This window comes from Lactuca sativa, chromosome 6 (genome assembly GCF_002870075.4).
Source record: "Lactuca sativa cultivar Salinas chromosome 6, Lsat_Salinas_v11, whole genome shotgun sequence".
Classification (NCBI taxonomy): Eukaryota; Viridiplantae; Streptophyta; class Magnoliopsida; order Asterales; family Asteraceae; genus Lactuca; species Lactuca sativa.
In genome coordinates this window covers 3,140,666-3,157,069 of record NC_056628.2, presented here as the reverse complement: position 1 = coordinate 3,157,069, position 16,404 = coordinate 3,140,666, and the positions used below count along the sequence as shown (strand labels likewise).

The following is a 16,404-nucleotide window of genomic DNA, read 5'->3' as shown; positions in this document are numbered from 1 at the left end:
GGTATGGTTCTAGATCTATTTCAATGTTGTTATTTAACCTAATTAGCCATTAGAAGTCTTGGATTCAAAGCATGTTTAATTAGAAAGCCTAGATCCAAGCATTAGGGTTTTGCATGCGCACATAGGAAAGTTCTTATGGCTAAAACCCATCAATACTATCCTGAAGCAGAATGAAATGCGCGCTCTTGGTCAAACGATCCACGATGATGCAAATCAAATCCACTGCGTGTGCAGTCCTGGGAAGCTTCATGATAAAATCTATGGTGATGTCTTCTCATTTCCATACAAGAATCTCCAACGGCTGCATCTTTCCATAAGGTTGCTGATGCTCAGCCTTGACTTTCATGTAAGTCAATCATCGCTCTACGTACCAAGCCACATCCTTCTTCATGCAAGACCACCAATAATTAGGACGAAGATATCTATACATCCTTATTGCCTCGGGATGAATGGAGAACCTCGACTTGTGATCCTCCTCCATGAGAATCTAACACACACTTCCCTAATACGGAATCCAAACTCGCCGATGCAAAGTCAACAATCCACGACTATCATAATCGAAGGAAGTCACCTGACCCACAATGCTCTCACTCTTCCGGTGCTCTTCCTTCAAAGCCTCGACATGAGCCTCACAAATCCGCTCCAACAATGGAGTAATCACGATCATCCTCAAACATATGTCTCTGATCGGAGCTGCAATCGTATTGCGGCTGAGAGCATCAACCACCACATTGGCCTTCCCCGGGTGATAAAGGATCACACAATCATAATCCTTCACCACATCCAACCATCAACACTGCCTCATATTCTGATTCGGCTGGCCCATCAAGTACCTTAGGCTCTTGTGATCTGTGTAAATAGTACAATGGACCCCATAGAGGTAATGCTGCCAAATCTTGAGGGAGAAAACCACGACCCCGAACTCCAAATCATGTGTCAGATAATTCGCCTCATAAGGCTTCAACTGCCTTGAATCGTAAGCGATCACGCGACCCCTCTGCACCAGCATTGCCCCAAACCTATGATAGAAACATCACAATAAACCACAAAATCATCAACACCCTCTGGCAGGGTCAGAATCGACGCCTTACACAACCGTTGTCTCAGAGTCTCGAAAGCTGCCTGTTGCTCAGGCCCCTAGCGAAATGTAACCGTCTTCTTGGTTAGTTGGGTAAAAGGAACAACTATCTTGGAGAAATTTTGGTTGAATCTCCGATAATAACCATCCAAACCAAGAAAACTCTAAATCTTAGAGGGAGACCTCAGAACCTCCCACTTCAACACGGCCTTTACATTGGTTGGATCGACCAGAATACCATTCTGGTTGACAAGGTGCCCCAGAAACAGCACCTCGACCTCACGCAACCAGAAATCACACTTGGAGAACTTTGTGAAAAGTCTCTCCCTCCTTAACGTCTCAAACACTTCCCTCAAGTGCTCCTCGTGTTGCTCCTAAGTCTTGGAATAAACCAAGATATCATCGATGAATACAATCACAGACCGATCCAACATCGGTCTACACACGCGGTTCATGAGATCCATGAATGCGGCTGGAGCATTGGTGAGCCCAAAAGGCATCACCACGAACTCATAATGACCATATCAAGTCCGAAAAATTGTCTTCTTCACATCCTCATCCCTGAGCCGCATCTGATGATAGGCCGATCGCAAATCAATCTTAGAGAACCAAGATGCACCCTGAAGCTTGTCAAAAAGATCGTCAGTCCTTGGAAGTGTATAACGATTCTTCACCGTTAACTTATTCAACTCCCGGTAGTCGATGCACATACAATGAGACCCCTCCTTCTTCACAAACAAAATCGTTGCTCCCCAAGGCGAACTGTTCGGTCAAATAAATCCCTTTTCTAACAGCTCTTGTAGCTGTGTAGACAACTCCTGCATCTTGGGACGAGCCAACCGATACGGTGCTTTGGCTATCGAAGCCGCACCAGGAACCAGATCAATCCTGAACTCAACCTACCTATTCGGAGGCACCCTAGGAAAATCCTCCGGGAACAGATTCATATAATCCTACTCAATCAACACATCATCCACTGTCGCCTTACCCTTCTCCTGGGTATCCATGACATAGGCCACATAACCCGAGCAACCCTGCTGAAGATAGCGTCTAGCCCTCCCTGCAGAACACAAAATCGGCCCATGCTGCGGTGTCTCCCCATGAATCACCAACTTTCCCCCACTTAGGTTCCGAACCCAAACTAACTGCTGCTCACAGTTGATCACTGCCTCATTAGGGCTCAATCAATCCATGCCCACGATAATCTTGTTCCCACACAGAAGAATGGAAACCAAATAAACCAGATATTGCTCGTTGAATAACTGGAGAGTGCAACCCCGATGAACCCTCGCAACTCGAACAGACCTATCATCAGCAATGTCGACATCTAGAGGACAATCTAGCTCCCCCGGAGCTCTAGCAAATCTCCTGCTCAGAGCAGAAATAGCGTTCACAAGGAACGATCCTAAAATAAAGCATATAAACATAAACAAGCAATTCAATATAAATAAATAGATAAGAAGAAGATACATAGCCGTCACTACATCGGGAGCTGCACGTGCCTCCTTGGCCATCAACTGGAAATCCCTGCTCTTCGTCATAGATGTGTCTGCCCGGCCCTGGCAGCCATCAGTAATCCGTAGAGTCACAGGAGCGGGTGTTGAGACCGGTCCTGCTGCAGCCAAACTCGGACAATGGGCCTTCTTATGGCACCTCTGATTGCAATGAAAGCAAATTAGATCTGAACCCTGGGTGGTGGTAGCAGTACAATCCTTACTATTATGACCCGTCTGGCCGCACTTGAAGCATCCAGAACCACCACCCCTGCACGGTCCCTCATGCGTCCTGCCGCACTTGCTACAACGGCTACGACTGTGATGGCCTCTCGATCCGAAATTCGATACATTGGGCCTGTTTTGAAGCCCCTAATATCCGAACCTCATCCGAATTCCTCTTCCTCTTCATCTCCAGGTCAATCTCCCTCTTCCTAGCTCGAGCTATCATATCCTCCAACGTTTTGCAGCCGGATCGGCTCATAAACTGCTGAATGTCGCTCCTCAACATCTAATGGTATCCAGCCTTCTTCATATCCTCATCCACCACATACTGCGGAACCAGAAGCCCCCTCTCCCTAAGCATCATGGTGATCTCAGCCACCATCTTCGTAGTCTGGCGGAGATCCTGAAACTCTCGCGCCAACTACTACACCTTAATCACCGGTGAAAACTCAGCTCAGAACCTGGTCGAGAAATCATCCCATGACATCACATCAACCGCATCATCACCCACTGCATGCCATACCTCCTCCCACCAGTCTCGTGCCCTGTCCTTCAAAAGGAAGGAAGCTAGTCTGACCTTGTCCTCCTCAAGACAAAGACTAGTGCGTAAGGCATTAGCAACATTTTCTAACCACCTCCGACTCGCTATAGGGTCCTTCTCCCCATGATAGTCTGGAGCTCCACATGGCTGAAACTCCCTGAATGTCAAAGAACATGCTCCCGCTAATTCCATCATCTCAGAACGAAACGAGCTCAACCGCTCATCCAAAACCTCCAGAATACCCTCCTTGACCGTACCGAAGATCACAATAGTTTGATCAAGAATACAACGAGTAATCTCAGACGAGATGAACTCCTTAGTCTGCTCATCGAGCTGACTCGCTCCAAATCCAGAGCCTGAACCCTCACCAACACCAGAATTGACAATAGGTCTGCCTCTCAATGTCACCATACTGAAAATAGACCGTATAAACTATCAGAATATGTATCGAAGTATATATTGGGGAATCACAAACTCCTCAAGCTCCCTTGCCTCATCGCAACTCTCCTTGAATCGAGTACGGATCCTCTGCTTCGAGTAGTACAGACCCATACTACCTTCCATATCTATCTGTACTTTCCTCAAGAATTACTTTGACTCAACCAAGTTACTTTATATCCCTACAAATTTCCCTCCTATATAAGGCTCTCAGCATTAAATCTCATCTTAGGTTTTCCTAGGGCAAACTCCATACTACTCTCTGCCATCAGCTGCAGAAGGAACCCCCACTAACTCCCTCTAACTAGTTCACGAGTACAATTACATACCACTAAAAATGGATAATTCTTCGGATGAAAGGTCTCACACTACAACGGTTGGACTCAAACAAGAGCTGCAATAGAGTTAAAACCTAACCTTATAAAATTATTTAGTTACCATAGCACAAAGCAAGCATCATTTGAGCATCAAGCAACCAGAAGCAAGCATAACCTAATCAGGCCATCCTATCACCAACTGATCGGTACTAACATGCAAGTCTACATGCTCATAGAATAGGCATACAAATGCATCTCTCCTAGGATTTTATCATGCAAAGTCTGAGCAGATCCTTAGCCCTAACTAGCATGCGATTCACAGATTCATAGATCAAAACATATCAGAATACATGTATGGGTGTTTTGGGAAACTTACTTAAGCTCGAATGATTGCATGCACCACACCCTTTCTCATTTTAGAAAAAACCATTTTCTTGAAAATATATTTCTTTTGAAAATTTTTACCAAATCCTCAGTTTGAATTCAGACATGCCCGAGAGTATGTCTGAATCCTCAAACTAAGGATTTGATACCAACTTGAAATGTCCCAAAAATATGATCCAAAATTTTTATTTTTAATTTAAATAAAACGGTACTCCAAAAGCATTATCCGTACAACCCAAATGAAAATAAGTATATCAAACATCATAACAATCAGAGTGATATCTCAAAAGATGAATCCATGTGGTGGGTACGATGCAGTCAACCCAAGCTCTTCCTCTTGGAACCAGAAGTACCTGAAACATAAACAGAAAACCATAAGCACAAAGCTTAGTGAGTTCCCCAAACTACCCCATACCATACATAATAAATCATGTAGTGGGCCCCCGCCCTCCATCGATCCTTGCTCGGTATACATATATGTTATTCTTAGGCCCCACCTGACATCGGGCCCCAACCACTATACAAATATGATACATATCACATAATCATGGTAACACATAAAATGATCATAAACAATAGCATACAATTCAATCATTGGGCGTTGCCCGACATCGAGCCCCGCCGGATATACATAGTAGCACATAATGCATGTAAGGTTCGTGCAGACTCCTAGCATCCTAACATAAACAACAAGGGTCAGCATTGGTTTCCTAGACTTGCTAAACCCAGTGAGGAAACTCACGTATGAATCAGAGACGATAGATTCGTATATAGTCACATGAAACAAATGTTTATGTGGTTGTATCATGGACCAGATATCGATATTTGGAAGTAATGTAACTAAAATGTAATATATGGCCACATTAACTTTTTGTATGTCCATACGGTAGCGTTTATTAAACATTGATTAAGAGCAACAAAACAAGTAACTAAAAGTATTTTATGGTCATTTTTAATTTATTATGTGTGTCTAAAAATGAATATTTGTCATGATAAAAGAAAAAATTGTATAAGTATAAGTATGTTATAACAACAATTAAACTTTTTTTATGTGTGGTTAAAAGATAAATCATGTTCATGAAAAAGAAAATACTTGTGACTATAAGTAATTGACTAAATTGCATAAATGGTCCCAGTGGTTTGCTCAAAATTGCCATTTTTGTCCAAAAAGGTTTGGATTAGCACCAGAGGTCTAAAGTTTTCATTTTGTTGCTTGTTTGGTTCAATCTGTTTTGATTATTTTCAAAATAATAGATTTGCCCCTGTTAATATGATTTTTTTTCTTATTTGTTTTTCTGATTTTTAGATTTAAAAATATAAAAAATAAAAATAAATCTCTCTCTCTCTCCCCAGATGAACACACAAACAATAATAAAAAAATCTAACATACAAGAACACATAAAAAATATGAATTTCCTAAATCCTAAACTTGTAACCATGAAAGAGATCGACTTTAGCGGTTTAGAATGGAACCCCAAATATACACAAATCCAAATACACACACAAAGATACATCGATCTGCGTAGTTGGGAAGTGAGGCGAAGTATAAATCGTCATCTGAACACATGAAGTCTCTCCTTCTCCGTCTTCAAGATCTGATGAGTCGTCCACCGTGTCTCTCCTTCTCTGGCGATGCCGTCTTCAAGATCTGATGAGCATCAATGGGTGACGACAATAAAACTCTAAATGTTCTGATCTCGATGATGATTAAGGGTGATAAATCTTCTTCTTCGGCATGAGGATTTTCATCTGAAACCCTAAACGATGGTTGAAACCCTAAAAACTAGAAGGGTGGCAGATGAAACCCTAAATACAAGCATACACGAAACCCTAGCGACGCGCTATCTCCGATATGTTTCGTCCTCCATCATTTCGTCTTCGGATCTAGCAATGATTTTTAGGGGCGATGAAACGATTCAAGTTTAGGTTTAGGCTTCATAGTAGAAATCGATTCAGGTGGTGGTGAAGGGCCTTGAAACACCGACAAGGGTTTTAGATCGACTGTAAGAGGGATAATCGGAAAAGGACGGCTGTGGTGGTGCTCTTTCAGATCTTCACAGGGCTGCTAGGCAGTTGATGAAGTCCATCAGATGAAGATACATTGACGATGGCCATGAGCAGCGATGACATGGATTAGATATCCAAAAAAAACCCACCTTGGAAACATCCATTCTCGTCGGATCGTGGTCTGATGTCGTCTCTTCCGATTCCAATGAATGCTCCGGCAAGTGAGAGATTGAAGGTGGGCTTCAAGTTCAAGACATTGTGGTGGATTTAGGGCAACAGGATTGTTATCGATTTGTGGATTGTTGTTCTCACAGTAAACATACACTCAAATACGAAAGAGAGAGAGAGAGAGAGAGAGAGAGAGAGAGAGAGAGAGAAATTTATTTTTATTTTTTTTATTTATTTTTATTTTTTTTAAATCTAAAAATCAGAAAAACAAATAAGAAAAAAAGAAAATCATATTTACAGAGGCAAATCCATCATTTTGAAAAAAAATCATAACATATTGGACCAAACAAGCAACAAAATGAAAACTTTATACCTCTGGTGCTAGTTCAATCATTTTTTGACCAAAGTATCAATTTTGAGCAAACCACAAGGACCATTTGTACAGTTTAGTCTAAGTAATTTATTGTTACTTTTTATGATTTGGTAGATGTATAAAAGTAAAACATAGTCATCATAAAAAAAAGTGATTGTTAGTATTTAATGGTCACTGATTAATATATTAGGTTTGTAAAAGCAAAAAAAAAATATGTTTAAATATAAAACATGTGACTATGAGTATTTTATTGCTACTTTTGAGAACATATGGTCATGATATAATCTTTTATGTGTGTTTAATAGTATATATAATACTCATATGATAAAAGAAAAAAGATATGGTTGTTATTATTTTGTGGACATTTATGATAATTTCATAAGTATGATTATAAGCAAAAAATATGAATAATCATAAAAAACATGCGGCCTTTAGTATCATATAGCCACGTTTGAAGGAAAAAACAAAGAGGATAAATATTATTTTGACGTTCTTTATATTCACAAGTTGGTCATCACGACTACTATAACTTTTATATAGATTTTTATCCAAAATAACGTTTTAATTATAAATGTTATTTATCATTGTTCGTTAAGTTTATAACTATATTTTATATAACTATTATATCATCATAATAATTATACGTATAACATGCACATGATAATCATATACAAGTATCATTGTGTAAACACATAAGATATAAGGAAGTTTTTTTTTTTTTTTTTTTTCATAAAATTAACATTGATTTACAAACGTAAATAAGGATCTTTCGATGACATGTCTAACAAAAAACGTGGTCGTTACACATAAATTGTTTGTTTTGAAATCAGAATGTCATGATTTTTTTTTCAGCACATAATTTACTGTTTGTATTTCATTTTAAATTATATCAACAACTTATTTGGATAAATATTTATTGAGTTACAGGCCCATAACACATGGTATAATGTTGATTTTTTTTTTTTTTTTTTAAATGTCATAACTCATTTGTTTGAAATCAGAATACTATGATTTTTTAAATATAGTTTAGTGTTTGTATTTCATTTTTGACTATATAAATATATTATTTCGTCACAGATTGATTGAGTTACAAGTCTTACAACATAAAATATCCAAGTTGAATTTATGTTGTTTCAACATTGAGTTTATTATTTGTATTTTATTTTAGAATATATATATATCTTATTTATTTATGTTTTGGGTGATTTTTTTGTTGATTGATTTTGTATAATTCTATTCATTTGGCTCAAAACATTAATTAGTTGTACTAATGTATAAAAACATATATCGGTTACAACTGACCGAAAAATAAGACCAACACTAGTACCAACTACCAAGACTACACAGATCATATTATTAGTTCTTATAATTGGTCTAAAAAGATTCCGGTTTTAAACATGATTCAAACCGAGTGATTGCTAACCCCTAAAACAAATTGTGACCGTCCTGATTGTGTTAAGACGACCAATCTTGACTAATAACACTCTTAAAGCTCGGTTATTTTATTGTAGAAGTGATTAAAACATCAAATATTATAGTAAAAACACGTTTTCTGTTTTTTTTTTTTTTTTGAACTTTTAAAATTATAAACATTGATAAATCGAAATAAAATAATTGAAAAAATTGTATTAGAAGAAAAATCATTTATTTGATTATTATATTACCACATAAAACAATTACAACATTATAAGTGCAATTAGTTATAATTGCTTGATGCGTTGTCACATGAGTTTATTAACGGCCGCGTTAAGTTTTCACAAGTAAAATATTGCTTCACGTGGTCTTCTTTTTGAGTATAATTTATGCATATAACAATTTTTTTATATCACGTTATCAAATAATGTCTGTTTCATGCGTGGAATATAAATACTAAAAGAGCTGTTGCGTATAAAAAAGATTAGAAAATAAAGTTGTTACAAAAGAAAATAAAACAAAACAAAAAACTAAACCAGGAAGTCAGGAACTAACATACGAAGAACAGAACCACGTGAGAAAACGATAAGGTCATAAGGAGTCTTGAAAGAACTAACTGAAGCACTTTTCAATATCGAGCAACAGAACAATCTAAAGTAAAGTTTTGTGATTCATGAAATTAAAAATACTAGTACCTCTTCAGCTAACAGCCTAACTGAGTTTAGAATCGTCAATTTCACAAAAAAAAATGGCACTACAAGAATTGCGACCTTTACTAGTGATGGGCGTCGCCACTAAAAGGTCTAATTGTTGCCGCTGACAGCTTTAGTGGCGACTCGCTGCTAAAGGGTCGTTACTGTTGGTTTGTCGCTATGCTCCATATGTTTCCGCTAATACTTTCTATCGCCACTAATGTAATGCGTCACCACTAATGCGTTGTGTCGCTACTAAAGGTGTTGCCACTAATTGTCATTCTCTCTCTCTCTCTCTCTCTTAGTTTTTTTTAAACCATTCCTTCCAAATGCAGAAAAAACGTTATAAAAAGATAAAAACTGCTACGATATATTAATTGTAGAAAAATAAATCGAAACATTAAAGTTTAATAATACGGCATGCCAAAATATTAATCCAAACATTAAGTACATGATATGTTGGAGCATGAAAATGCTTTACAAAGTATGAATGATAAGTTAGATTATTTTATTATCTTTATTGTATTGTAAGGCGTTCCTCTCTATAAATAGAGAGATGATCATGTATTATTGTAAGAAATTGCACAATGTAGTCTTCCAGAGAGAGAGAGAGAGAGAGAGAGAGAGAGAGAGAGAGAGAGAGAGAGAGAGAGAGAGAGAGAGAGAGAGAGAGAGAGAGAGAGAGAGAGAGAGAGAGAGAGAGAGAGAGAGAGAGAGAGAGATGACGGGGTCTCTCCCCATCCAGAGAAAACCTCATTGTAATATTTTTATTTATTTATTTCTAGTAAAATTATCAGACTCATCTTTTATGTTCTTCTTATTATTATGACCGTTAAATCTCAAGATGTTCTTATTTCGCACAAGTCAATCGTCAAAATGGGAAACAACACATTACATAAATCCTAAAAGTGGCTACAAGTCACCACGACTCCTCTCGTTCCCTCCGGTATCGTCATCGTTACCTCTGATATCATTTCGTGGCGGCAACGATCGAAAAATTTCTTCAAGTGATGCACTACATGTCAGATCTTTTAACATTTTTTGAAGCATATCCAACTACAAGAAAGCAATATAATCTTATAAGTTAAACTGTAATGTGCTAAAAATAAGAGCCAAAAATTTCATTTGTAATTAATAAAACCAGTATCCCAAAAAACATCATCATGAAAATCCAGATAAAACAAATGTATCAATCAACATATCACATTAGAGTAAATCAAGACAATGCGGAACGAGGTGATGTGTGCTCTGAAATTATCCCGAGCTCTTCCCTTTGAAACTGGAAGTAACTGCAACATAAACCGAAAACCGTAAGCACAAAGTTTACAAACAAGATATATCCTTCGTTTAGGAGTCACTCCAATTTCATGGATAAAGAAGAAGAAGACGGTGGCATCAGGTTCTTTAACTGAAGTTGAATATAGGGCGATGACATATGCGGTGAGTGAGGTTTTGTGGCTGCATTGATTACTAAAGATGTTGAAAGTCACATTCACAAAAGCGACCCCACTCTTCAACGATAATCAGTCAGAACATCGCAAGTTATTCAGGTTTTCATGAGTAAACCAAACATATAAAAAGGATTGCTACTTTGTCATAGAACGGATGAAGTATTGAGAAATACTACCAATGAACGTGAGCATGTAAGGCTAGTTAGCAATAGATGTTCTCACTAAGGGTTTGGCAACCAACAGACTACAAGGTCTACTTGTCAAGTTGGGCATTCACGACTTACATGCTCCAACTTGAGGGGAACTAAATGATTTCGTATATTGTGGTTATCCTCATTATTGTGGCTATCCATTATGTATTATCTTAGTTGTTATCCTTTCCTATTTTCTAGTTCTTTCGTTTGTATTTAAACCCTTATTTGATCAATGAAAGTAAATTTTTATGGTCACCAAATTATTGTAAATTATGGTACTTTGACGTTTGTGGTTGTGCCTTAGGCTATCAGGAGTACCCACCATTAACCACTAACGTAGTGAGTGTCACCTTATTACCACATCCAACGACTAACCACGTGGGATATATAGTATTAAAACATCATTCCATATCATTTTTTATTTAAAATTAAATGAAAAATACAGTATAAAATAATTTTTTAAACTAGTTTTCCATTCATTTAAAAAGACAAAACATTTATTAGAAAAACGAAAATTAAAAAAAATACAAGAAAAAATAAAAGTTCCAAACATAAAAAATTACTCTTCCTTTATGTTGTTTGGTACAAATCAATGTTTTAAAAACCGGTTTAAACCGGCCGGTCGAACCGGTTGGACCGGAACCGGTGGAGGGAACGGTTCAACTATCACCGGTTTTATATTGATTTCTGAACCGGATTGAACCGGCCGGTTTTTTGAAAAAACCGGTTGAACCGGTCAAAAGAAATCAGTTGAACCGGTTAAATCGAATAAAAACACATGAAAAAACAATTTACATAATAAACTTTGGTGATTTTTTTTTCATATCTATTTAGTTTTTTCTAAATAAAAACATATGATAAATGTGATAAAATTTTTTGATGTGTTTGTATTCATTTAAAACTATATTTTGTTACGGTATTATACTTTATTTCTTTTTGACGTATATGAATTGATGTAAAACACTATAACTTATGGTTATGTGTTATTTTAATGTTTTTGGATTTATCTACAATTTTTATGTGTATTTTTAATCTTTGAATTTGTAAACATCAAATTCATGATTTATATATGTATGTATGTGTAGGAAAATAGGAAAAAATATGAAAACTATAAAAACCGGTTGATCCGGCGGTCGAACCGGTTAAACCGGTTGAACCAGGAACCGGTCAACATACCGGTTCAATTAAAAAACCGGTTTTTAAAACATTGGTACAAATGCTCAACTACGTCTTCTCGAATCGTGAAACACATTTAACTATTATGGATTTTAATTATCTTGCTAACAATTCAGTCAAACAGGGTATGAACTCTTGAGCCAGATTATCTAAGTCATTGTCATCATACATGCAAATCGCTCGACCTTCATTCATGTTCAATAATCATATTATACATTATAGTACGTGCATACATTATTCGTTTTATTCTTTCTATATCTCAAAGTTGTGCAACGCGTTTCATTACAAGTCATGTCTTTTTGAGGATTCCAGTTTTTTTGTGAACAACTTTGTCTTGTTAGTTTGAGGTACAACGTATGCCTTTATAAAGGTGGATTAATCATGGTATATCTCATCACAAATGGAGTAACCATGTTTGTACAAATGCATGTTCATCGTAAAGGACATATCATGTGCTTTGCCAATCCATATATTATTGAAAATGGGAGACTTGCCAAAAACATTACGGTCATTGTTAGACCCTGAGACTCCAAAGAACGAATGTTATATCAACAAATCATGAGATGCTATAGCTTCTAATATCATAATCGGCTCACCTATATCACCTCAGGTAAATTGACCGCCCCACACAGTTGGATAGTTTTCCCACGCCCAATGCGTACAATCAAGGCTACTGGTCATTCCTAGAAATTCATGCCTCTCATCATATCCCAAATACAGCCACTAAATATTACATGCAGTAGGTTTGTGAAAATATTCTTTGTGAAAAACCTTATAAACATATGCGAAAAAACGATCTACACACTCAGTTATTATCCTTTTAGATACTTTCGAATCCTCGTCCGATCCATCAAAGACTATACCTTATCCTAAATATTTAAGTGCAACCGTACATTTCTGTATATTAGTAAAACACATTCTACCTTTAGCATCTGGGTTTTGCTTAAAACTAGTATTTGATCCCGCGCTTTGCTGCGGGTTCTTACTTGTGGTTTTATTGTATATATCACAACTTCAGAAAACACTAAAAAATTAAAAGAAATGAATGTTATCTGAATTATCAAAAGTTGAAAAGATTTTAAGGACTATTTTTGTAAGTTAGATTGTTTATAAATAATCCATAAGAATATAGAGGCAATAAATGTAAGAACAAGTATTATAATAAGCATTATAAGTAAAGTTCAGAAGAGTTTAGGGACTATTTTATACAATTTATATCTAGTTTTTTGCCATCTAATCTGGTTTTTAATTTAATTTAACAATTATATTGATAAAATGTATGTATCACTGTATTTATTACTAGCAAAATATATAGGCTGATACTATTGTATATACTGGTCTTGTAAATTGTATTTACAAAAATATAGATTTTCAGGAAAAAAGATGAAAAAAAAGTTATAATGAGGCAAATGCAAGTAAAAAAATAAAAATGTTATTGTGAAGGAGTAATAGCTTATGGATTATAAGGGTAAAAAAACGAATAAAAAAAGGAAAAAGGTTGCAAATGGCAAGTTAAGTTGGTTGTAAAAATAAAAGTTGAAAGAAAACGGGCAATTTGGATAATTTAATAATAGAATATAAAACTATAAGGACCAATTCTGTAAGTTCAATTCAAAACAATTGAAAGATGTGTTGCAAGTGGGACAACATAATTGAACCACAAATTAGGCTTATACTCTATGCATTTTATGTAGTACTTTTAGCTACATGAAATTTGTGAGAGGACATGTAAGTTACATTTTGTATATATTTATAATATTCATATCACGCCTCTAAAACATCACTAATATGTAAAAATAATGTCATATTAAGACAAAAATGATATTTGAATGCGTTATCATTATACGATAGTTATCCATAAAATAATGACATACCAAAAGTTTATATACAGCTTGATAGTCTCGATTGACAATCGTTCTTGTATGCATAACATATGTACGCTCTTCATCGTATATGTGTTGCACAACTTTAAATAATATTGAGATAAATTCTTCATTATCATCCAAATCATAATTTGTAAAACTATTCATTTATGTGATATTTTAGAGAACATAAAGGAGAAGAATGATTTGAAAATATGGTAGTAGCAGGTTATATTTATAGGTAAATTTTTAAAAAAGGAAAAAAGAAAAAAAAATACATTTTTAACTGTTCATGGTCGTGGTTCATGCCACAGTGGACAACGAAGCCCTCCATAAGACCGACGGGTATACTATCCACGAAACGGCTCGTGGTTGAGGTGTCCACGAACCACAGACGTGCACACCGTCCCGGTGGTTCGTGGTAGTCCGTGGTCGTGATGAATCGTGTTCGGGACAACGAATTCAAACGATGAATTTGATTGGGTGTTTGGTTTTTGGCCGTTGAACGGCTATTTTGGCCGTTTTTTTTTTCAAACTCAATTATAAATACACTTCTAATACCAAAACACATACACATACATACACATTCTATTACACCCATGGATCCCTCAATAAATATGGAATTTTTAAAAAGTTTTGACTCGGATGACGACGTAGAATTCGTCGAGACATTCTTCAATGTTGTGCAACACGTTCACGCTGAAGAAAGTTTGAATGCAGGGCGTACAAGGGCGGTCGTCAATCGTGATCGCCAAGCTGCACACGACTTATTGGTACGTGATTACTTTGCCGATAATTGTATTTATAATGACGACTCGTTCGAACGTCGTTTTCGTCTGAATAAGGCTATATTTTTACGTATTAGTAATGCTTTAGAATCTCGTTATGATTTTTTCAAACAAAAACCCGACGCTAGAGGAAGAATGGGTTTTAGTAGTATACAAAAATGTGCAGCTGCTCTTAGGTATTTGGGATACGATATAGCATTTGATGCATCTGACGAATACTTGAAAGTATCCGAGAGGACCGCAGTTGAATGTGTAGATTGGTTTTCTGCATGTGTTTATGAGGTTTTTCACGAAGAATATTTGCATAAACCTACTCAACGTGATATTGAGAGATTATATTCGGCTCATGAAGAGAGGCATGGATTTCCTGGTATGCTTGGCAGTCTAGATTGTACGCATGTAGCTTGGGAAAAATGTCCATCTGCTTGGCGTGGTCAGTTCACTCGAGGAGATATAGGTGAACCAACTATCATCCTAGAAGCTGTTGCATCTCAAGATTTGTGGATATGGCATGCCTTTTTTGGAGTAGCGGGGTCTAACAACGACCTTAATGTTCTTGGTCAGTCTCCACTTTTCAACGATATTTGGACCGGCAAAGCACCTGATATGACGTTCACGGTAAACGGGCACGCGTACAAATATGGTTACTACCTTGGTGATGGGATATACCCGGATGATTCTACATTGATGAAGGCATACTCGGTTCCTCGAAGAGAAAAAACAAAATTTTTTACAAAAAAACAGGAATCAGCGAGAAAGGATATCGAGAGGGCATTTGGAGTCCTTAAGCAAACATGGCATGTAGTGAAATATGCTACACGACTCTGGGATAAAGAAAGAATTAAACGAATGGTCCTAGCATGCATTATAATGCATAATATGATTATTGAAGATGAAGGTCGAGCGATTTGCACGTATGATCCGAACGACGTTGTCGTTCCAATTGAGGAGTTCGTACCCGGAACGAATGCTTTTTTGGAGCGAGTTGTTGAAATTCATAACAGTGAAACGTGTTTCAATCTTCGAGAAGATGTCGTAGAACATTTGTACCAACATAGCATGAACGACGATTAGGATTTTTATATGTACGTTTGTTCGTTTTCTTATTAATGTAATGTTTGTTTTCTAGATTAACTAAGTAATGTAGTTTAAAGTTGTTATTTTATTTTTATAATTAATGAAAAAATAGTTTTAAAAAAATGAATGCTTTTTACTTATAAAAAATGTAATTTTATTTTAATTTTTGAATTAAAAAAAAAAGTAATTTTATTGTATTTTTGAATTAAAAAAAGGTAATTTTATTGTATTTTTGAATTAAAAAAAGGTAATTTTATTGTATTTTTGAATTAAAAAAAATAAAAATAATGATGTGGAGTGGTGTGTTAGTGGTAAGTATCTCATGTTAGTGGTAATGGAATATGGTGCTGATGTGGCAACCACCACATATGTGGTATGTGGTGGGTATAACGGATGATATTCCGGAGATCCTCATGGTCAACAATTTGAGCATAAGTATGTGCTTTGAAACTTTAGGCTTAGGGTAGCCCGTAGCCCTAGTTTACTTGGGTCCAGGTGGTGGGTGCATCATTATTATACATGTCAACACATTATGTGGTGAAGTAATCAACACATCGATTTTTGAAAAGAAAATGAAGGGGCATGTTCAACAGATCAGATGCTAGTCTACGAAGGAGGATGAACGACCCCTACCCCTAAACATTCATTTCTGTTACCAATCTTCAGTGAGTGTGACGTACAAGCTTTGTGGCATGTGATCTTATTCAAAAAGAAAACCAAAAGTTAA

General features: G+C 36.4%; 1 protein-coding gene across 1 annotated transcript; it reads left to right on the top strand.

Moving 5' to 3' along the window:
* Window positions 1–14,429: 14,429 nt before the first annotated feature.
* On the top strand, window positions 14,430–15,674 carry LOC111886918 (uncharacterized). The gene has a single exon (XM_023883153.2). It carries the CDS (start codon window positions 14,430–14,432, stop codon window positions 15,672–15,674), a length of 1,245 nt encoding a protein of 414 aa, XP_023738921.2.
* Window positions 15,675–16,404: the final 730 nt, after the last annotated feature.

Excerpts from the sequence above, each read along its gene's own strand:
- LOC111886918 (XM_023883153.2), top strand. The coding sequence starts at position 14,430 with ATGGAATTTTTAAAAAGTTTTGACTCGGATGACGACGTAGAATTCGTC.